The following is a 23,932-nucleotide window of genomic DNA, read 5'->3' as shown; positions in this document are numbered from 1 at the left end:
AAGACCGAAGTGGGAGGAGGAGGAGGAGAAGATGAAGACAGGAAGTTGGAAGAGAGGGGACGGAGGAAGTGATGAACAAGATGTCGTAGAAGACAATGAAGAGATAAAGTGCTTCACTTAAGGGCATAAATGGCAGAAGGATTACATCAGATTCTAGGCTACTGATAACAACAACCGGAGGGCTCCGGGACTCGAACTGTCGACCCTCTGGTTGCTGACTCTCCTATGGACTACCTACCTGGAGCTGCTGTAGCTGGGAGGCTGAATGACCTGAACTCAGCTGGCTGCCCGCCGATCTACGCACCCCCGACAACTGGGACAGCAGCTCTGCGAGGCGTGGGGAGGAAGAAGGGGTTAAATAAAAATGTAATTTCTGTCTGTCCATGTGGCAGTCTATCTGGGCCGGTGCCATTTAAACACAACAGTGGTAGAACCAAACGGATTAATATCTGGACTAAAACTAAGGAATGTGTCATGGCAACACCGACACAAACACTGTCTTTACTGATAGACTGGTCTATGGGGGGGTGTTACTGTCTATACTGATCTATGGGGGAGGGGGTGTTACTGTCTATACTGATCTATGGGGGGGTGTTACTGTCTATACTGATCTATGGGGGGGTGTTACTGGGGGGGGGTGTTACTGTCTATACTGATCTATGGGGGGGGGTGTTACTGTCTATACTGATCTATGGGGGGGGGGTGTGTTACTGTCTGTACTGATCTATGGGGGGGGGTGTTACTGTCTATACTGGTCTATCTAGACTGGGGGGGGTGTTACTGTCTATACTGATCTATGGGGGGGGGGGTGTTACTGTCTAGACTGGTCTATGGGGGGGGGTGTTACTGTCTATACTGATCTATGGGGGGGGGGGTGTTACTGTCTAGACTGGTCTATCAGGGCCTTGGGGGGGTGTTACTGTCTATACTGATCTATGGGGGGGGGTGTTACTGTCTAGACTGGTCTATGGGGGGGTGTTACTGTCTAGACTGGTCTATGGGGGGGGGGGTGTTACTGTCTAGACTGGTCTGTTACTGTCTAGACTGGTCTATGGGGGGTGTTACTGTCTAGACTGGTCTATCAGGGCCTTGGGGGGGGTGTTACTGTCTAGACTGGTCTATGGGGGGGGTTATCTGGGGGAGGGGGGGGTTACTGTCTATACTGATCTATGGGGGGGGGTGTTACTGTCTATACTGATCTATGGGGGGGGGGGTGTTACTGTCTAGACTGGTCTATGGGGGGGAGTTATCAGGGACTGGGTGGGGGGTGTTACTGTCTAGACTGGTCTATCAGGGCCTTGGGGGGGGTGTTACTGTCTATACTGATCTATGGGGGGGGGGGGGGTGTTACTGTCTATACTGATCTATGGGGGGGGGGTGTTACTGTCTATACTGATCTATGGGGGGGGGTGTTACTGTCTATACTGATCTATGGGGGGGGGGGTGTTACTGTCTATACTGGTCTATCAGGGCCTTGGGTGGGGGGTGTTACTGTCTAGACTGATCTATGGGGGGTGTTACTGTCTAGACTGGTCTATCAGGGCCTTGGGGGGGGTGTTACTGTCTAGACTGGTCTATCAGGGCCTTGGGTGGGGGTGTTACTGTCTAGACTGATCTATGGGGGGGTGTTACTGTCTAGACTGGTCTATGGGGGGGGGTGTTACTGTCTAGACTGGTCTATGGGGGGGTGTTACTGTCTAGACTGGTCTATGGGGGGGGGTGTTACTGTCTAGACTGGTCTATCAGGGCCTTGGGGGGGGGTGTTACTGTCTAGACTGGTCTATCAGGGTCTATACTGATCTATGGGGGGGGGGGGGTGTTACTGTCTAGACTGGCCCATCAGGGCCTTGGGTGGGGGTGTTACTGTCTAGACTGGTCTATCAGGGCCTTGGGTGGGGGTGTTACTGTCTAGACTGGTCTATCAGGGCCTTGGGTGGGGGGTGTTACTGTCTAGACTGGTCTATGGGGGGGGTGTTACTGTCTAGACTGGTCTATGGGGGGAGTGTTACTGTCTAGACTGGTCTATGGGGGGGGGTGTTACTGTCTAGACTGGTCTATGGGGGGGGGGGGTGTTACTGTCTAGACTGGCCCATCAGGGCCTTGGGTGGGGGTGTTACTGTCTAGACTGGTCTATCAGGGCCTTGGGTGGGGGGTGTTACTGTCTAGACTGGTCCATCAGGGCCTTGGGTGGGGGTTGTTACTGTCTAGACTGGTCTATGGGGGGGGTGTTACTGTCTAGACTGGTCTATGGGGGGGGGGGAGTGTTACTGTCTAGACTGGTCTATGGGGGGGGTGTTACTGTCTAGACTGGTCTATGGGGGGGGGTGTTACTGTCTAGACTGGTCTATCAGGGCCTTGGGTGGGGGGTGTTACTGTCTAGACTGGTCTATCAGGGCTGTCTAGACTGGGGGGGGGTGTTACTGTCTAGACTGGTCTATGGGGGGGGGTGTTACTGCCTAGACTGGTCTATGGGGGGGGGGGTGTTACTGTCTAGACTGGTCTATCAGGGCCTTGGGTGGGGGTGTTACTGTCTAGACTGGTCTATGGGGGGGTGTTACTGTCTAGACTGGTCTAGGGGGGGGGGGTGTTACTGCCTAGACTGGCCTATCAGGGCCTTGGGTGGGGGGGGGGGGTGTTACTGTCTATACTGATCTATGGGGGGGGGGGGTGTTACTGTCTAGACTGGCCCATTAGGGCCTTGGGTGGGGGTGTTACTGTCTAGACTGGTCTATCAGGGCCTTGGGTGGGGGTGTTACTGTCTAGACTGGTCTATCAGGGCCTTGGGTGGGGGTGTTACTGTCTAGACTGGTCTATGGGGGGGGGGGGGGGGTGTTACTGTCTATACTGATCTATGGGGGGGGGGGGGTGTTACTGTCTAGACTGGCCCATCAGGGCCTTGGGTGGGGGGTGTTACTGTCTAGACTGGTCTATCAGGGTCTTGGGTGGGGGTGTTACTGTCTAGACTGGTCTATCAGGGCCTTGGGTGGGGGGTGTCACTGTCTAGACTGGCCCATCAGGGCCTTGGGTGGGGGTTGTTACTGTCTAGACTGGTCTATGGGGGGGGTGTTACTGTCTAGACTGGTCTATGGGGGAGTGGTACTGTCTAGACTGGTCTATGGGGGGGTGTACTGTCTAGACTGGTCTATGGGGGGGTGGTGTTACTGTCTAGACTGGCCCATCAGGGCCTTGGGTGGGGGTGTTACTGTCTAGACTGGTCTATCAGGGCCTTGGGTGGGGGTGTCACTGTCTAGACTGGTCTATCAGGGCCTTGGGTGGGGGTGTTACTGTCTAGACTGGTCTATCAGGGCCTTGGGTGGGGGTGTCACTGTCTAGACTGGTCTATCAGGGCCTTGGGTGGGGGGTGTTACTGTCTAGACTGGTCTATCAGGGCCTTGGGTGGGGGTGTTACTGTCTAGACTGGCCCATCAGGGCCTTGGGTGGGGGGTTACAGTCTAGACTGGTCTATCAGGGCCTTGGGTGGGGGTGTTACTGTCTAGACTGGTCTATGGGGGAGTGTTACTGTCTAGACTGGTCTATGGGGGAGGGGTGGTACTGTCTAGACTGGTCTATGGGGGGGGTGGTACTGTCTAGACTGGTCTATCAGGGCCTTGGGGGGGGTGTTACTGTCTAGACTGGTCTATCAGGGCCTTGGGGGGGGTGTACTGTCTAGTCTGGTCTATGGGGGGTGTTACTGTCTAGACTGGTCTATGGGGGGGTGTTACTGCCTAGACTGGTCTATCAGGGCCTTGGGTGGGGGGGTGTTACTGCCTAGACTGGTCTATCAGGGGGGGGGGTGTTACTGTCTAGACTGGCCTATCAGGGCCTTGGGTGGGGGGGTGTTACTGCCTAGACTGGTCTATCAGGGCCTTGGGGGGGGTGTTACTGTCTAGACTGGTCTATCAGGGCCTTGGGTGGGGGGGTGTTACTGTCTAGACTGGTCTATGGGGGGGGTGTTACTGTCTAGACTGGTCTATGGGGGGGGGTGTTACTGTCTAGACTGGTCTATGGGGGGTGTTACTGTCTAGACTGGTCTATGGGGGGTGGTGTTACTGTCTAGACTGGTCTATGGGGGGGGGGTGTTACTGTCTAGACTGGTCTATCAGGGCCTTGGGTGGGGGGTGTTACTGTCTAGACTGGTCTATGGGGGGGGTGTTACTGTCTAGACTGGTCTATCAGGGCCTTGGGTGGGGGGTGTTACTGTCTAGACTGGTCTATCAGGGCCTTGGGTGGGGGGAGTGTTACTGTCTAGACTGGTCTATCAGGGCCTTGGGTGGGGGAGTGTTACTGTCTAGACTGGTCTATGGGGGGTGTTGCATTTACATTGACATTTAAGTCATTTAGCAGACGCTCTTATCCTACTGTCTAGACTGGTCTATCAGGGCCTTGGGTGGGGGTGTTACTGTCTAGACTGGTCTATGGGGGGGTGTTACTGTCTAGACTGGTCTATGGGGGGGGTGTTACTGTCTAGACTGGTCTATGGGGGTGTTACTGCCTAGACTGGTCTATGGGGGGGTGTTACTGTCTAGACTGGTCTATCAGGGCCTTGGGTGGGGGTGTTACTGTCTAGACTGGTCTATGGGGGGTGTTACTGCCTATACTGGTCTGGGGGGGTGTTACTGCCTAGACTGGCCTATCAGGGCCTTGGGTGGGGGGTGTTACTGTCTAGACTGGTCTATCAGGGCCAGGGTGGGGGGGTGTTACTGTCTAGACTGGTCTATCAGGGCCTTGGGTGGGGGGAGTGTTACTGTCTAGACTGGTCTATCAGGGCCTTGGGGGGGTGTTACTGCCTAGACTGGTCTATCAGGGCCTTGGGGGGGGTGTTACTGTCTAGACTGGTCTATGGGGGTGTTACTGTCTAGACTGGTCTGGGGGGGGTGTTACTGTCTAGACTGGTCTGTGGGGGGGGGTGTTACTGTCTAGACTGGTCTATGGGGGGGGTGTTACTGTCTAGACTGGTCTATGGGGGGGGGTACTGTCTAGACTGGTCTATGGGGGGTGTTACTGTCTAGACTGGTCTATCAGGGCCTTGGGTGGGGGTGTTACTGTCTAGACTGGTCTATGGGGGGGGGGGTGTTACTGCCTAGACTGGTCTATCAGGGCCTTGGGTGGGGGGGGAGTGTTACTGTCTAGACTTGTCTATCAGGGCCTTGGGTGGGGGTGTTACTGTCTAGACTGGTCTATGGGGGGGGGTGTTACTGTCTAGACTGGGTGGGGGGGGTGTTACTGTCTAGACTGGTCTATGGGGGGGGTGTTACTGCCTAGACTGGTCTATGGGGGGGGGTGTTACTGTCTAGACTGGTCTATCAGGGCCTTGGGTGGGGGTGTTACTGTCTAGACTGGTCTATGGGGGGGTGTTACTGTCTAGACTGGTCTATCAGGGCCCAGGGTCTACGGGGGGGTGTTACTGTCTAGACTGGTCTATAAGGGCCTTGGGTGGGGGAGTGTTACTGTCTAGACTGGTCTATCAGGGCCTTGGGTGGGGGGTGTTACTGTCTAGACTGGTCTATGGGGGGGCATTTACATTTACATTTAAGTCATTTAGCAGGCTCTTATCCTACTGTCTAGACTGGTCTATCAGGGCCTTGGGTGGGGGTGTTACTGTCTAGACTGGTCTATCAGGGCCTTGGGGGGGTGTTACTGTCTAGACTGGTCTATCAGGGCCTTGGGTGGGGGTGTTACTGTCTAGACTGGTCTATGGGGGGGGTGTTACTGCCTAGACTGGTCTATCAGGGCCTTGGGTGGGGGTGTTACTGCCTAGACTGGTCTATCAGGGCTTGGGTGGGGGTTGTTACTGTCTAGACTGGTCTATGGGGGGGTGTTACTGCCTAGACTGGTCTATCAGGGGGGTGGGGGGGTGTTACTGTCTAGACTGGTCTATCAGGGCCTTGGGTAGTGGGGGGTGTTACTGCCTAGACTGGTCTATCAGGGCCTTGGGTGGGGGTGTTACTGTCTAGACTGGTCTATCAGGGCCTTGGGTGGGGGGGTGTTACTGTCTAGACTGGTCTATCAGGGCCTTGGGTGGGGGTGTTACTGTCTAGACTGGTCTATCAGGGCCTTGGGTGGGGGGGGGTGTTACTGTCTAGACTGGTCTATCAGGGCCTTGGGTGGGGGTGTTACTGTCTAGACTGGTCTATCAGGGCCTTGGGTGGGGGTGTTACTGTCTAGACTGGTCTATGGGGGGTGTTACTGTCTAGACTGGTCTATCAGGGCCTTGGGGGGGGTGTTACTGTCTAGACTGGTCTATCAGGGCCTTGGGGGGGTGTTACTGTCTAGACTGGTCTATCAGGGCCTTGGGTGGGGGGAGTGTTACTGCCTAGACTGGTCTATGGGGGGGGGGTGTTACTGTCTAGACTGGTCTATGGGGGGGTGTTACTGTCTAGACTGGTCTATCAGGGCTGTGGGTTGGGGGTGTTACTGTCTAGACTGGTCTATGGGGGGGGGGTGTTACTGCCTAGACTGGTCTATCAGGGCCTTGGGTGGGGGTGTTACTGTCTAGACTGGTCTATCAGGGCCTTGGGTGGGGGGTGTTACTGTCTAGACTGGTCTATCAGGGCCTTGGGGGGGGGTGTTACTGTCTAGACTGGTCTATCAGGGCCTTGGGTGGGGGGTGTTACTGTCTAGACTGGTCTATCAGGGCCTTGGGTGGGGGTGTTACTGTCTAGACTGGTCTATCATGGGGGGGGTGTTACTGTCTAGACTGGTCTATCAGGGCCTTGGGTGGGGGTGTTACTGTCTAGACTGGTCTATGGGGGGGGTGTTACTGTCTAGACTGGTCTATGGGGGGTGTTACTGTCTAGACTGGTCTATGGGGGGGGGTGTTACTGTCTAGACTGGTCTATGGGGGGGTGTTACTGTCTAGACTGGTCTATCAGGGGGGGGGTGTTACTGTCTAGACTGGTCTATGGGGGGTGGCCTAGACTGGTGGGGGGTGTTACTGTCTAGACTGGTCTATGGGGGGTGTTACTGTCTAGACTGGTCTATGGGGGGGTGTTACTGTCTAGACTGGTCTGGGGGGGGGGGGGTGTTACTGTCTAGACTGGTCTATGGGGGGGGTGTTACTGTCTAGACTGGTCTATGGGGGTGTTACTGTCTAGACTGGGTGGGGGGTGTTACTGTCTAGACTGGTCTATGGTGGGGGGTGTTACTGTCTAGACTGGTCTATGGGGGGTGTTACTGTCTAGACTGGTCTATGGGGGGGGGGTGTTACTGTCTAGACTGGTCTATGGGGGGGTGTTACTGCCTAGACTGGTCTATGGGGGGGTGTTACTGTCTAGACTGGTCTATGGGGGGGGGGTTACTGTCCAGACTGGTGGGGGGTGTTACTGTCTAGACTGGTCTATCAGGGCCTTGGGTGGGGGTGTTACTGTCTAGACTGGTCTATGGGGGGGGGTGTTACTGTCTAGACTGGTCTATCAGGGCCTTGGGTGGGGGGTGTTACTGTCTAGACTGGTCTATCAGGGCCTTGGGTGGGGGTGTTACTGTCTAGACTGGTCTATCAGGGCCTTGGGGGGGGGGGGATGTTACTGTCTAGACTGGTCTATCAGGGCCTGTGGGTTGGGGGGTGTTACTGTCTAGACTGGTCTATCAGGGCCTTGGGTGGGGGGGGGTGTTACTGTCTAGACTGGTCTATCAGGGCCTTGGGTGGTAGGTGTTACTGTCTAGACTGGTCTATGGAGGGGTGTTACTGTCTAGACTGGTCTATCAGGGCCTTGGGGGGGGGGGTGTTACTGTCTAGACTGGTCTATAGCAGGGGGTGTTACTGTCTAGACTGGTCTATGGGGGGGGTGTGTTACTGTCTAGACTGGTGTTACTGTCTAGACTGGTCTATGGGGGGGGTGTTACTGTCTAGACTGGTCTATGGGGGGGGTTACTGTCTAGACTGGTCTATCAGTGGTACTGCCTAGACTGGTCTATGGGGGTGTTACTGTCTAGACTGGTCTATGGGGGGGTGTTACTGTCTAGACTGGTCTATCAGGGCCTTGGGTGGGGGTGTTACTGTCTAGACTGGTCTATCAGGGCCTTGGGTGGGGGTGTTACTGTCTAGACTAGTGGTCTATCAGGGCTTTGGGTGGGGGGTGTTACTGTCTAGACTGGTGGTCTATCAGGGCCTTGGGTGGGGGTGTTACTGTCTAGACTGGTCTATCAGGGCCTTGGGTGGGGGTGTTACTGTCTAGACTGGTCTATCAGGGCCTTGGGTGGGGGGTGTTACTGCCTAGACTGGTCTATTGGGGGGGTGTTACTGTCTAGACTGGTGTATTGGGGGGCGGGGGAGGTACTGTCTAGACTGGTCTATTAATTAGGGCCTTGGGGGGGTTACTGTTGGTCTATGGGGGGGGGGGGTACTGTCTAGACTGGTCTATGGGTGGGGGGGGTGTTACTGTCTAGACTGGTCTATCAGGGCCTTGGGTGGGGGGTGTTACTGTCTAGACTGGTCTATCAGGGCCTTGGGTGGGGGGGTGTTACTGTCTAGACTGGTCTATCAGGGCCTTGGGTGGGGGTGTTACTGTCTAGACTGGTCTATCAGGGCCTTGGGTGGGGGTGTTACTGTCTAGACTGGTCTATCAGGGCCTTGGGTGGGGGGGTGTTACTGTCTAGACTGGTCTATCAGGGCCTTGGGTGGGGGTGTTACTGTCTAGACTGGTCTATCAGGGCCTTGGGTGGGGGGAGTGTTACTGTCTAGACTGGTCTATCAGGGCCTTGGGTGGGGGTGTTACTGTCTAGACTGGTCTATCAGGGCCTTGGGTGGGGGTGTTACTGTCTAGACTGGTCTATCAGGGCCTTGGGTGGGGGGGTGTTACTGTCTAGACTGGTCTATTGGGGGGGGGTGTTACAGTCTTGACTGGTTTATTGGGGGGGGGGGGGGGGTTACTGTCTAGACTGGTCTATTAATTAGGGCCTTGGGGAGGTTACTGTTGGTCTATGGGGGGGGTACTGTCTAGACTGGTCTATGGGTGAGGGGGGGGGGGGGTACTGTCTAGACTGGTCTATGGGTGGGGGGGGGTATGTACTCTGGGCGTGTGTGTTGCACAGTGCATATTATTTTTTAGGAATGTCTGTGTGTGTCCTACTCCAAAATGTATGAAAATAAAAAGTATGCCGTCATCATCTAAAATACAACTTCTACCTCCAGAAATGAGCCGAAATGAAGATATTGGACCGTGCATATAGGCTGTACATTATCAGATGTGCAATAAGAATGATCTCCTGACGCCTGATGCAGCAGGGTGGACAGAAATACATACACACAGGTAACTGCCCAAATAATGGACACACTTTAGTAAATGAGGGATACCAAGTACATTGAAAGCAGGTGCTTCCGCACAAGTGTGGTTCTTGAGGTAATTAAGCAATGACATCCTGTCATCTATAGAATAGCTCCCAAACATACCCTCGTAAAACTGACTATCCTACCGATCCTCGACTTCGGCGACGTCATCTACAAAATAGCTTCCAACACTCTACTCAGCAAACTGGATGCAGTTTATCACAGTGCCATCCGTTTTTTTACTAAAGTGCCTTATACCACCTACCACTGCGACCTGTATGCTCTAGTCGGCTGGCCCTTGCTACATATTCGTCGCCAGACCCACTGGCTCCAGGTCATCTACAAGTCTGCCCCGCCTTATCTCAGCTCATTGGTCACGATAACAATGCCCACCCGTAGCACGCGCTCCAGCAGGTATATCTCACTGGTCATCCCCAAAGCCAACACCTCCTTTGGCCTCCTTTCCTTCCAGTTCTCTGCTGCAAGTGACTGGAACAAATTGCAAAAAATTAATTGCTGAAGCTGGAGACTTTTATCTCCCTCACTAACTTTAAGCATCAGCTATCTGAGCAGCTAACCGATCGCTGCAGCTGTACACAGCCCATCTGTAAATAGCCTATCCAACTACCTCATCCCCATATTGTTTTTATATACTTTGCTGCTCTTTCGCACACCAGTATTTCTACTTGCTCATCATCATCCGCACATGATCATCTGCTCATCTATCACTCCAGTGTTAATCTGCTAAATTGTAATTACTTTGCTACTATGGCCTATTTATTGCCTTACCACCTCACGCCATTTAGACACACTGTATATAGACTTTCTTTTTTTCCTATTGTGTTATTGACTGTACATCTGTTTATGTGTAACTCTGTTGTTGTTTTTTGTCGCACTGCTTTGCTTCGTCTTGGCCAGGTCGCAGTTGTAAATGAGAACTGCTTTGCTTCGTCTTGGCCAGGTCGCAGTTGTAAATGAGAACTGCTTTGCTTCGTCTTGGCCAGGTCGCAGTTGTAAATGAGAACTGCTTTGCTTCGTCTTGGCCAGGTCGCAGTTGTAAATGAGAACTGCTTTGCTTCGTCTTGGCCAGGTCGCAGTTGTAAATGAGAACTGCTTTGCTTCGTCTTGGCCAGGTCGCAGTTGTAAATGAGAACTTGTTCCCAACTAGCTTACCTGGTTAAATAAAGGTGATGATTTTTTAAAATCATACTTAGGGTCATGTATAACAATTCTGGGCAGGACATTATTTAGGCTACCATGGCTATAACCCCTTCCCCTCATAGGATGAAAATTCCCTCATCTACAGAGCAGGAGTGGTCACTGAATGGTTTGGTGAGCATAAACTATATAACCCATATGCCCTGGGCCATCTCAGTGACCAGAGCTCAACCAAATTGAACACTTATGGGAGATTCTGGAGTTGGCCCTTGAGACAGCATTCTTTTCCACCACCATCAACAAAAAAAAACAAATGATGGAACTTCAGACACTGGTATAATGTATGGTGCATTGAAACTGTTCTGGCCCAAAAAACATGTTGGCGTTTCCTTTATTCTGGCAGTTACACACTTTCTGTGTGTGTGTGTGTGTGTGTGTGTGTGTGTGTGTGTGTGTGTGTGTGTGTGTGTGTGTGTGTGTGTGTGTGTGTGTGTGTGTGTGTGTGTGTGTGTGTGTGTGTGTGTGTGTGTGTGTGTGTGTGTGTGTGTGTGGTCGGGCATTCGACCGGTTGCGTCCATTTCTACTGTAACATGGGACTCTACAAAGTGATGACATGTAGCCCTGTTGTGGTGGCCGTATTACCACCAAACCGGCAGTCATGAGTCATGAAGTCAGTCAAATTCCACTTGACCATTTAGTCACGGCAATTAAGCTTCGCCAAGCTCTGATGCTGCTCCTGGTTATTAGTAGCCTACCAAACTTGCTACCTGCCTGGTACTCAGCACTCTATTGTCCCTCTAATCACTCTGACATCAATGCAAAATGTATTTTTATATATTTAACTTGGCAAGTCAGTTCAGGACAAATTCTTATTTTCAATGACGGCCTAGGAACAGTTAATGCCTTGTTCAGGGGCAGAACAACAGATTTGTACCTTGTCAGCTCGGGGATTCGATCTTGCAACCTTCTGGTTAGTAGTCCAACACTCTAACCACTAGGCTACGCTGCCGCCCCTCCACTCTAACCACTAGGCTACGCTGCCGCCCCTCCACTCTAACCACTAGGCTACGCTGCCGCCCCTCCACTCTAACCACTAGGCTACGCTGCCACCTCTACACTCTAACCACTAGGCTATGCTGCCTCCTCTACACTCTAACCACTAGGCTACGCTGCCTCCTCTACACTCTAACCACTAGGCTACGCTGCCGCCCCTCCACTCTAACCAATAGGCTACCCTGCCACCTCTACACTCTAACCACTAGGCTACCTGCCGTCTCTACACTCTAAACACTAGGCTACGCTGCCGCCCCTCCACTCTAACCACTAGGCTACGCTGCCGCCCCTCCACTCTAACCACTAGGCTACGCTGCCGCCCCTCCACTCTAACCACTAGGCTACGCTGCCACCTCTACACTCTAACCACTAGGCTATGCTGCCTCCTCTACACTCTAACCACTAGGCTACGCTGCCTCCTCTACACTCTAACCACTAGGCTACGCTGCCGCCCCTCCACTCTAACCAATAGGCTACCCTGCCACCTCTACACTCTAACCACTAGGCTACCTGCCGTCTCTACACTCTAAACACTAGGCTACCTGCCGCCTCTACACACTAACCACTAGGCTACGCTGCTGCCCCTCCACTCTAACCACTAGGCTACGCTGCTGCCCCTCCACTCTAACCACTAGGCTACCCTGCCACCTCTACACTCTAACCACTAGGCTACGCTGCCTCCTCTACACTCTAACCACTAGGCTACCCTGCCTCCTCTACACTCTAACCACTAGGCTACTCTGCCTCCTCTACACTCTAACCACTAGGCTACCTGCCTCCTCTACACTCTAACCACTAGGCTACCCTGCCTCCTCTACACTCTAACCACTAGGCTACCCTGCCACCTCTACACTCTAACCACTAGGCTACCCTGCCTCCTCTACACTCTAACCACTAGGCTACCCTGCCTCCTCTAAACTCTAACCACTAGGCTACCCTGCCTCCTCTACACTCTAACCACTAGGCTACCCTGCCTCCTCTACACTCTAACCACTGGGCTACCCTGCCCCCTCTACACTCTAACCACTAGGCTACCCTGCCTCCTCTACACTCTAACCACTGGGCTACCTGCCTCCTCTACACTCTAACCACTAGGCTACCCTGCCGCCTCTACACTCTAACCACTGGGCTACCTGCCTCTTCTACACTCTAACCACTGGGCTACCTGCCTCTTCTACACTCTAACCACTGGGCTACCTGCCTCCTCTACACTCTAACCACTAGGCTACCCTGCCACCTCTACACTCTAACCACTAGGCTACCCTGCCACCTCTACACTCTAACCACTAGGCTACCCTGCCCCCTCTACACTCTAACCACTAGGCTACCCTGCCCCCTCTATACTCTAACCACTAGGCTACCCTGCCTCCTCTACACTCTAACCACTGGGCTACCCTGCCCCCTCTACACTCTAACCACTAGGCTACCCTGCCTCCTCTAAACTCTAACCACTAGGCTACCTTGCCTCCTCTACACTCTAACCACTGGGCTACCTGCCTCCTCTACACTCTAACCACTAGGCTACCCTGCCGCCTCTACACTCTAACCACTAGGATACCCTGCCACCTCTACACTCTAACCACTAGGCTACCCTGCCGCCTCTACACTCTAACCACTAGGATACCCTGCCGCCTCTACACTCTAACCACTAGGCTACCCTGCCTCCTCTACACTCTAACCACTAGGATACCCTGCCACCTCTACACTCTAACCACTAGGCTACCCTGCCGCCTCTACACTCTAACCACTAGGATACCCTGCCCCCTCTACACTCTAACCACTAGGCTACCCTGCCACCTCTACACTCTAACCACTGGGCTACCTGCCTCCTCTACACTCTAACCACTAGGCTACCCTGCCGCCTCTACACTCTAACCACTAGGCTACCTGCCGCCTCTACACTCTAACCACTAGGCTACCCTGCCGCCTCTACACTCTAACCACTAGGATACCCTGCCACCTCTACACTCTAACCACTAGGCTACCCTGCCGCCTCTACACTCTAACCACTAGGCTACCCTGCCACCTCTACACTCTAACCACTGGGCTACCCTGCCGCCTCTACACTCTAACCACTAGGATACCCTGCCACCTCTACACTCTAACCACTAGGCTACCTGCCGCCTCTACACTCTAACCACTAGGCTACCCTGCCGCCTCTACACTCTAACCACTAGGATACCCTGCCACCTCTACACTCTAACCACTAGGCTACCCTGCCGCTCTAACCACTAGGATACCCTGCCTCCTCTACACTCTAACCACTAGGCTACCCTGCCTCCTCTACACTCTAACCACTAGACTAACACTCTAACCACTAGGCTACCCTGCCTCCTCTACACTCTAACCACTAGGCTACCCTGCCTCCTCTACACTCTAACCACTAGGCTACCCTGCCTCCTCTACACTCTAACCACTAGGCTACCCTGCCACCTCTACGCTCTAACCACTAGGCTACCCTGCCTCCTCTACACTCTAACCACTAGGCTACCCTGCCCCCTCTACACTCTAACCACTAGGCTACCCTGCCTCCCCGGGGATAATAATAATTGTATGTGTGGGGTACAGAGATGAGGTCGTCATAAAAACATAAATCATGTTAAACACTTATGTTGCATGGACTCACTCTGCAATATGTTAAATTGTTAAGCAAATGTTTCCTGCTGAACTAATTTTGGTCACAACAAAGGAATTGAATAATTATTAACTCAAGACATTTCAGTTTTTCATTTGTAAAAAAAACAACAAAAAAAACACTTTGACAGTATGGGGGCGGCAGGGTAGCCTAGTGGTTAGAGCGTTGGACTAGTAACCGGAAGGTTGTGAGTTCAAACCCCCGAGCTGACAAGGTACAAATCTGTCATTCTGCCCCTGAACAGGCAGTTAACCCACTGTTCCCAGGCCGTCATTGAAAATAAGAATGTGTTCTTAACTGACTTGCCTGGTTAAATAAAGGTAAAATTAAAAAATATATATATGGTGTATTGTGGGTAGACCAGTGATTCAATCCATTTTAAAATCAGTCTGTAATGTAACAAAGTGTGGAAAAAATGTCCAGGGCTGTGAATAGTTTCTGAAGACTCTGTAAATATATTTCGTAGAACAGACATGCTTCTGTCATCTCCAAACCAGCCGTCCCCATCCTACCTCCTATAGGATCCATGGCCTCCCTGTTGTAGTTGGAGCTCTGTGTAGAGGTCTGTGTGGTAGAGCTCCCCCCGGAGGTTGACGAGGTGAAGTGCATGTTGGATCGACGGGCCCTCGGCCCCCCTAGACCCCGACCCGGGTGGATCATCCGACGCACGTGCCGCACACCGCTCGACTCATCGTGGAGCAACACCGTCAAGGAACATCATGGACACGTCATGAATAAAAACACAACATGTAAATAAAAAGATCCCAGAAATCTTCCACACAATTTAATAAAAAAAAATAATAATTCACACGCAAAAAGATTATTTCTCTCAATATTGTGCCCAGATTTATTTACATCCCTGTTGGTGATCATTTCTCATTAGCCAAGATAATCCATCCATCGGACAGGTGTGGCATAAAGAAGCTTATTACACAGGTGCACCTTGTGCTTGGGACAATAAAAAGGCCACTAAAATGTACAGTTGTGTCACACAACACAATGGGCATGCTGACTACAAGAATGTCCACCAGAGCTGTTGCCAGAGAATTGAATGTTTATTTCTCTACAATAAGCCGCCTCCAATATATATATATTTTTAGAGAATTTGACAGTAGGTCCAACATGCCTCACAACCACAGACCACAGCGTATATTGCTGATGTCAACGTTGTAAACAGAGTGCCTCGTTGTGGCGATGCAGTTATAGTATGGGCAGGCATAAGCTACGGACAACAAACAATTGCATTTTAATCCATGGCAATTTGAATTGCACAGAGATAATGTGACGAGTTGAGGCCCGTGTTTTTTTTCAACGTGTCCTTGAGCAACACATGCATATCTGTATGCCCAGTCAGGTGAAATCCATAGATTAGTGCCTAATGAATTTATTTCAATTGACTGATATCCTTATGAAATTGTTGCATCTATATTTTTTTGTTCAGTATAGACAGTATCTTCCTAATGACTAGAGTTCAGTTGTGGTTTGATATCACTGGTCGCCATCCTCTCTGTCAGAGTATACATTTTTGAAGTGAAAGAGCAGGAATCGGGACGCGAGAATCGACCAATTCTTAATGGCCCTATTGACTTACTATGGGGGTTGTGATCTACACACATCAGTGGGTATTATAGGCAGGTAAACATGCCAAAATGAAACACCATGTATTTATTAACATATCAAGATAGAATATTAATATTGTAGTCAGGCAAGATATGAGATGTGAAAAAAGTCAAAGTCAGTTTATTTTCTCTCTTCAGCCCAAACAATTTTCGCCACCGATTTAGAGAAATATTGCATTACATCGTATTTACGTCCTTTTCATTGGAGCTTGAGTCGACGCAAAATATTTACGAGCGAATTACGCATCCCAAGAAAGGCCTCCCTTTTTGCATACTTTAATTTGGACTCATTCATGCTCAAAGTAGTGTGAAAGACCCTGAGGGTAAAGGATATCAAGTCTCTGGGGGCTCTGTGTTCAAGTGTGAGATGAGCAGCGAAGTCGTCCGTCACCTGATTAGGGTCTCCGCCAGGCAGCACAACACATATGGGACAGACCTGGAGAGGGAGAGAGAGAGAGAGAGAACCAAGGGTTGGAACCAAAATTATTTTCCAATCGTTCGTTCTGTTCCACTGTTCTGACCAGCAAAATAAAATGTTCTTAATCGAAAAGTAATGTTTATATAATTCCTTTTTTTATTTTTTTTTCATTTATCTCAACATTAAAGTGATCTATCAATCAGTGCAGATAGAGCAGCTTGCCGCGGACTGGGCCGTGGACTGGGCCGCGGACTGGGCCTTGGACTGGGCCTTGGACTGGGCCTTGGACTGGGCCGTGGACTGGGCCGCGGACTGGGCCGCGGACTGGGCCGCGGACTGGGCCGTGGACTGGGCCGCGGACTGGGCAAACTGTTTACATGCGTTGGACAGACAAGTGTAGGGGGCTAGATGAGTTGTCCTCCTCCGGAGGAGCAGCTTCTATCAAGTTCGAGCTGCAGGTAGCCTAGTGGTTAGAGTGTAGAGGAGGCAGGGTAGCCTAGTGGTTAGAGGGTAGGGGAGGCAGGGTAACCTAGTGGTTAGAGTGTAGAGGAGGCAGGGTAGCCTAGTGGTTAGAGTAGAGGAGGCAGGGTAGCCTAGTGGTTAGAGTGTAGAGGAGGCAGGGTAGCCTAGTGGTTAGAGGTAGAGGAGGCAGGGTAGCCTAGTGGTTAGAGTGTAGAGGAGGCAGGGTAGCCTAGTGGTTAGAGTAGGGAGGAGGCAGGGTAGCCTAGTGGTTAGAGGGTAGAGGAGGCAGGGTAGCCTAGTGGTTAGAGTGTAGAGGAGGCAGGGTAGCCTAGTGGTTAGAGGGTAGAGGGGAGGCTAGTGGTTAGAGGGTAACCTAGTGGTTAGAGGGTAGAGGAGGCAGGGTAGCCTAGTGGTTAGAGGGTAGAGGTGGCAGGGGTAGTGGTTAGAGGGTAGAGGAGGCAGGGTAGCCTAGTGGATAGGGTAACCTAGTGGTTAGAGGGTAGAGGTGGCAGGGTAGCCTAGTGGTTAGAGGGTAGGGGCGGCAGGGTAACCTAGTGGTTAGAGGTAGAGAGGCAGGGTAGCTAGTGGTTAGAGGGTAGGGGCGGCAGGGCCTAGTGGTTAGAGTGTAGAGGTGGCAGGGTAGCCTAGTGGTTAGAGTGTAGGGAGGCAGGGTAGCCTAGTGGTTAGAGGTAGAGGAGGCAGGGTAGCCTAGTGGTTAGAGGGTAGGGGCGGCAGGGTAACCTAGTGGTTAGAGTGTAGAGGAGGCAGGGTAGCCTAGTGGTTAGAGGGTAGGGGAGGCAGGGTAACCTAGTGGTTAGAGGTAGAGGAGGCAGGGTAGCCTAGTGGTTAGAGGGTAGGGGAGGCAGGGTAGCCTAGTGGATAGAGTGTAGAGGAGGCAGGGTAGCCTAGTGGTTAGAGGGTAGAGGTGGCAGGGTAGCCTAGTGGTTAGAGTGTAGAGGAGGCAGGGTAGCCTAGTGGTTAGAGTGTAGAGGAGGCAGGGTAGCCTAGTGGTTAGAGGGTAGAGGTGGCAGGGTAGCCTAGTGGTTAGAGGGTAGGGGAGGCAGGGTAGCCTAGTGGTTAGAGTGTAGAGGAGGCAGGGTAGCCTAGTGGTTAGAGGGTAGGGGTGGCAGGGTAGCCTAGTGGTTAGAGTGTAGAGGAGGCAGGGTAGCCTAGTGGTTAGAGTGTAGGGAGGCAGGGTAGCCTAGTGGTTAGAGGGTAGAGGTGGCAGGGTAGCCTAGTGGTTAGAGGGTAGGGGCGGCAGGGTAACCTAGTGGTTAGAGTGTAGAGGAGGCAGGGTAGCCTAGTGGTTAGAGGGTAGGGGAGGCAGGGTAACCTAGTGGTTAGAGTGTAGAGGAGGCAGGGTAGCCTAGTGGTTAGAGGGTAGGGGAGGCAGGGTAACCTAGTGGTTAGAGTGTAGAGGAGGCAGGGTAGCCTAGTGGTTAGAGGGTAGGGGCGGCAGGGTAACCTAGTGGTTAGAGTGTAGAGGAGGCAGGGTAGCCTAGTGGTTAGAGGGTAGGGGAGGCAGGGTAACCTAGTGGTTAGAGTGTAGAGGAGGCAGGGTAGCCTAGTGGTTAGAGGGTAGGGGCGGCAGGGTAACCTAGTGGTTAGAGTGTAGAGGAGGCAGGGTAGCCTAGTGGTTAGAGTGTAGAGGAGGCAGGGTAGCCTAGTGGTTAGAGTGTAGAGGAGGCAGGGTAACCTAGTGGTTAGAGTGTAGAGGAGGCAGGGTAACCTAGTGGTTAGAGTGTAGAGGTGGCAGGGTAACCTAGTGGTTAGAGTGTAGAGGTGGCAGGGTAACCTAGTGGTTAGAGTGTAGAGGAGGCAGGGTAGCCTAGTGGTTAGAGTGTAGAGGAGGCAGGGTAGCCTAGTGGTTAGAGTGTAGAGGAGGCAGGGTAACCTAGTGGTTAGAGTGTAGAGGAGGCAGGGTAGCCTAGTGGTTAGAGTGTAGAGGAGGCAGGGTAGCCTAGTGGTTAGAGTGTAGAGGAGGCAGGGTAGCCTAGTGGTTAGAGTGTAGAGGAGGCAGGGTAGCCTAGTGGTTAGAGTGTAGAGGAGGCAGGGTATCCTAGTGGTTAGAGTGTAGAGGCGGCAGGGTAGCCTAGTGGTTAGAGTGTAGAGGTGGCAGGGTATCCTAGTGGTTAGAGTGTAGAGGCGGCAGGGTAGCCTAGTGGTTAGAGTGTAGAGGCGGCAGGTAGCCTAGTGGTTAGAGTGTAGAGGGGGCAGGGTAGCCTAGTGGTTAGAGTGTAGAGGAGGCAGGGTAGCCTAGTGGTTAGAGTGTAGAGGGGGCAGGGTAGCCTAGTGGTTAGAGTGTAGAGGAGGCAGGGTAGCCTAGTGGTTAGAGTGTAGGGGCGGCAGGGTAGCCTAGTGGTTAGAGTGTAGAGGTGGCAGGGTAGCCTAGTGGTTAGAGTGTAGAGGCGGCAGGGTAGCCTAGTGGTTAGAGTGTAGAGGGGGCAGGGTAGCCTAGTGGTTAGAGTGTAGAGGGGGCAGGGTAGCCTAGTGGTTAGAGTGTAGAGGGGGCAGGGTAGCCTAGTGGTTAGAGTGTAGAGGCGGCAGGGTAGCCTAGTGGTTAGAGGGTAGAGGAGGCAGGTAGCCTAGTGGTTAGAGTGTAGAGGAGGCAGGGTAGCCTAGTGGTTAGAGTGTAGAGGGGGCAGGGTAGCCTAGTGGTTAGAGTGTAGAGGAGGCAGGTAGCCTAGTGGTTAGAGTGTAGAGGGGGCAGGGTAGCCTAGTGGTTAGAGTGTAGAGGAGGCAGGTAGCCTAGTGGTTAGAGTGTAGAGGAGGCAGGGTAGCCTAGTGGTTAGAGTGTAGAGGGGGCAGGGTAGCCTAGTGGTCAGAGTGTAGAGGGGCAGGGTAGCCTAGTGGTTAGAGTGTAGAGGGGCAGGGTAGCCTAGTGGTTAGAGTGTAGAGGGGGCAGGGTAGCCTAGTGGTTAGAGTGTAGAGGGGCAGGGTAGCCTAGTGGTTAGAGGGTAGGGGAGGCAGGGTAACCTAGTGGTTAGAGTGTAGAGGAGGCAGGTAGCCTAGTGGTTAGAGGGTAGGGGGCAGGGTAACCTAGTGGTTAGAGTGTAGAGGAGGCAGGGTAGCCTAGTGGTTAGAGGGTAGGGGCGGCAGGGTAACCTAGTGGTTAGAGTGTAGAGGAGGCAGGGTAGCCTAGTGGTTAGAGTGTAGAGGTGGCAGGGTAGCCTAGTGGTTAGAGGGTAGGGGCGGCAGGGTAACCTAGTGGTTAGAGTGTAGAGGAGGCAGGTAGCCTAGTGGTTAGAGGGTAGGGGCGGCAGGGTAACCTAGTGGTTAGAGTGTAGAGGAGGCAGGGTAGCCTAGTGGTTAGAGTGTAGAGGTGGCAGGGTAGCCTAGTGGTTAGAGTGTAGAGGCGGCAGGGTAGCCTAGTGGTTAGAGTGTATAGGTGGCAGGGTAGCCTAGTGGTTAGAGTGTAGAGGAGGCAGGGTAGCCTAGTGGTTAGAGTGTAGAGGAGGCAGGGTAGCCTAGTGGTTAGAGTGTAGAGGTGGCAGGGTAGCCTAGTGGTTAGAGTGTAGAGGAGGCAGGGTAGCCTAGTGGTTAGAGTGTAGAGGAGGCAGGGTAGCCTAGTGGTTAGAGTGTAGAGGAGGCAGGGTAGCCTAGTGGTTAGAGTGTAGAGGAGGCAGGTAGCCTAGTGGTTAGAGTGTAGAGGAGGCAGGTAGCCTAGTGGTTAGAGTGTAGAGGCGGCAGGTAGACTAGTGGTTAGAGTGTAGAGGCGGCAGGTAGCCTAGTGGTTAGAGTGTAGGGGCGGCAGGGTAGCCTAGTGGTTAGAGTGTAGAGGCGGCAGGTAGCCTAGTGGTTAGAGTGTAGAGGTGGCAGGTAGCCTAGTGGTTAGAGTGTAGAGGCGGCAGGGTAGCCTAGTGGTTAGAGTGTAGAGGAGGCAGGTAGCCTAGTAGTTAGAGTGTAGAGGCGGCAGGTAGCCTAGTGGTTAGAGTGTCCTTAACCTTCCTTTTCGACAGTGCTAATTGGTCCTTAGCAATGTCCCTAGCAATGCAATGCATAATAGCATTTGTGATGTCTGTCTTTAAGATGTTTGCTTGCAGGGCATAAACGCTGTCAGTGTTGACTGCTTCGGGCAAACATCCCTAGATTGGCTGGTGCTTTGAGGGGCGTTGATCGATACCGTGGTGCAAACTCAAACTTCCTGTATGGTCCAAAGAGTGATTTTGCTTCAGATGTTGAAACAGGTTTGTCGTATTACCAGACTTCGTAGCCTCATGTCTACGGCACAATTTGCCCCGAACATCGTTCTGCTCTTTTTCGGACTTCAGAACACCAAACCCACTTCCAAATGACTGAAACAGTTGAACCCTTTTTAACAATGATTTGTTGGTTGGAAGCTGCTCCTTCTCCATGGCTTTCACTGCCAATGTTTTCACCTACATCACAAATGTTTCCTGGTTAATAGAGGCTACTCCATCACTCGAGGTGCTAAGTGGTTTTTTGGTGGGCGTGTACGTGTACGTCTCCACGTGCATAGTGTCACTTCTCTGCACGTTCCTGTTGCGTCACAGAGGTGAAATGGACCGAATTATTCTAAATGGACCCTGGGCATCTTTTTGTGTGTGTGTTTTTCAGTCTGTAGAAAGGCCTCTTTGGTGTCCTAAGTTTTCATAACTGTGACCTTAATTGTCTACCATCTGTAACCTGTTAGTGTCTTAACGACCGTTCCACAGGTGCATGTTCATTCGTTGTTTATGGTTCATTGAACAAGCATGGGAAACAGTGTTTAAACCCTTTACAATGAAGATTTGTAAAGTAATTTAGATTTTTCAGAATTATCTTTGAAAGACAGGGTCCTGTTTTGTTGCTGCGTTTATATATATTTGCTCAACAACAATAAAATCTTGGTCGACCAGTCGACTAATTGGGGTCAGCCCTATCGTGCACACCCAGACAAAGATTATCAGCCGACAGGTAGGCACTGGAATAAGTTTGAGTGACAAGTGTCTATGCAAAGCCCTCACACTTGTGTTTTTTGGTTTAAAAAAAAAAAATATATATATATGCTTTTAAAAATAACAGTTCTGTTCTAGATCACTTTCCTTAACGGGTTTTATTTTGTTCCTCAAATATTTACTCTTTTGGTTCTATTCCACGAACCGGGTTCTAACCCCTGGTAGAGAACACACGGCCATCTGAACACTCCACATCAAATGGACCGGGTTCTAACCCCTGGTAGAGAACACACGGCCATCTGAACACTCCACATCAAATGGACCGGGTTCTAACCCCTGGTAGAGAACACACGGCCATCTGAACACTCCAAATCAAATGGACCGGGTTCTAACCCCTGGTAGAGAACACACGGCCATCTGAACACTCCACATCAAATGGACCGGGTTCTAACCCCTGGTAGAGAACACACGGCCATCTGAACACTCCACATCAAATGGACCGGGTTCCAACCCCTGGTAGAGAACACACGACCATCTGAACACTCCACATCAAATGGACCGGGCTCCAACCCCTGGTAGAGAACACACAACCATCTGAACACTCCACATCAAATGGACCGGGTTCCAACCCCTGGTAGAGAACACACGGCCATCTGAACACTCCACATCAAATGAACCGGGTTCCAACCCCTGGTAGAGAACACACAACCATCTGAACACTCCACATCAAATGGACCGGGTTCAAACCCCTGGTAGAGAACACACGGCCATCTGAACACTCCACATCAAATGAACCGGGTTCCAACCCCTGGTAGAGAACATACAACCATCTGAACACTCCACATCACCGGGTTCAAATCTGAATCAAATGGGTTCCAACCCCTGGTAGAGAACACACAACCATCTGAACACTCCACATCAAATGGACCGGGTTCTAACCCCTGGTAGAGAACACACGGCCATCTGAACACTCCACATCAAATGGATCGGGTTCCAACCCCTGGTAGAGAACACACAACCATCTGAACACTCCACATCAAATTAATTTGAAAACACTTTTACAGCCAGACTTTTTTTTAGATGCAAATGTAGAGAAAACACTGATGTCTCTTTTCCACTGTAGGGATTTACCTCAGTGATTGACCTAAAGACTCAGACTTTTCAGTTTTCATGGCTAAGACCGGGGCCCCAATAAAGGTTAGTGGTTCACTCAACACCTTAGAGGCGGCAGGGTAGCCTAGTGATTAGAGTATTGGACTAGTAACTGGAAAGTTGCAAGTTCAAACCCCCCCGAGCAGAACGACAAATTTGTCTTTCTGCCCCTGAACAGGCAGTTAACCCACTGTTCATAGGCCGTCATTGAAAATAAGAATTTGTTCTTAACTGTGTCCTAGTTAAATAAATGTTTCCTTTTTTTTAAGGTCTCTGTAGCTACATGTTCCTGTAGAGAAGTCTCTGTGTCCTTATATACAGTAATATACACAGTGTACAAAACATTAGGAACACCTTCCTAATATTGAGTTGCATCGCCCCTGTTTTGCCCTATAAAAAAAAGCCTCAATTTGTCAGGGGCATGGACTCTACAAGGTGTCTAAAGCGTTCCACAGGGATGCTGGCCCGTGTTGACTCCAATGCTTCAAGTTGTCTGGATGTTCTTTGGGTGGTGGACTATTCTTGATACACACAAGGAAACTGTTGAGCGTCAAAAACCCAGCAGCGTTGCAGTTCTTGACACAAACCAGTGCGCCTGGCACCTTCTACCATAATCAAATGTATTGATAAAGCCCATTTTACATCAGCCGATGTCACAAAGTGCTGTGCAGAAACCCAGCCTAAAACCCCAAACAGCAAGCAATGCAGGTGTAGAAGCACGGTGGCTAGGAAAAACTCCCTAGAAAGGCCAGAACCGAGGAAGAAACCTAGAGAGGAACCAGGCTATGTGGGGTGGCCAGTCCTCTTCTGGCTGTGCCGGGTGGAGATTATAACAGAACATGGCCAAGATGTTTAAGTGTTCATAGATGACCAGCAGGGTCAAATAATAAATCACATTTGTCGTTCAAAGGCACTTTAATATGTTTTCTTACCCATTCACCCGATGAATGACACACCTACACAATCCATATCTCAATTATCTCCAGGCTTAAAAATATATATTTTTTAACCCGTCTCCTCCCCTTCATCTACATGTCTCCTCCCCTTCATCTACATGTCGCCTCCCCTTCATCTACATGTCGCCTCCCCTTCATCTACATGTATCCTCCCCTTCATCTACATGTCTCCTCCCCTTCATCTACATGTCTCCTCCCCTTCATCTACATGTCTCCTCCCCTTCTTCTACACTGATTGAAGTGGATTTAACAAGTGACATCAATAAGGGATCATATCTTTAAACTGGTCAGGGTGTCGAAGGAAAGACTCGGTGTT

The 23,932-nt window shown here is 51.6% G+C and overlaps 1 protein-coding gene across 2 annotated transcripts in view; it reads right to left on the bottom strand.

Moving 5' to 3' along the window:
* LOC124034718 (E3 ubiquitin-protein ligase KCMF1-like) overlaps positions 1–23,932 on the bottom strand; it is a 43,684-nt gene that overhangs the window by 3,162 nt on the left and 16,590 nt on the right. For both annotated transcript variants that reach the window (XM_046348204.1, XM_046348205.1), the window contains exons 4-6: positions 16,065–16,166; positions 14,624–14,804; positions 239–327 (exon numbers count right to left, since the gene is read on the bottom strand). In XM_046348204.1, the coding sequence (XP_046204160.1) occupies positions 239–327; positions 14,624–14,804; positions 16,065–16,166 (372 nt within the window). The remainder of the gene's footprint in view (positions 1–238; positions 328–14,623; positions 14,805–16,064; positions 16,167–23,932) is intronic.

The sequence above is a fragment of the Oncorhynchus gorbuscha genome, linkage group LG04, assembly GCF_021184085.1.
Source record: "Oncorhynchus gorbuscha isolate QuinsamMale2020 ecotype Even-year linkage group LG04, OgorEven_v1.0, whole genome shotgun sequence".
Classification (NCBI taxonomy): domain Eukaryota; kingdom Metazoa; phylum Chordata; class Actinopteri; order Salmoniformes; family Salmonidae; genus Oncorhynchus; species Oncorhynchus gorbuscha.
Note: the sequence above shows the minus strand (reverse complement) of the source record. Positions and strands in the feature narration are given on the sequence as shown.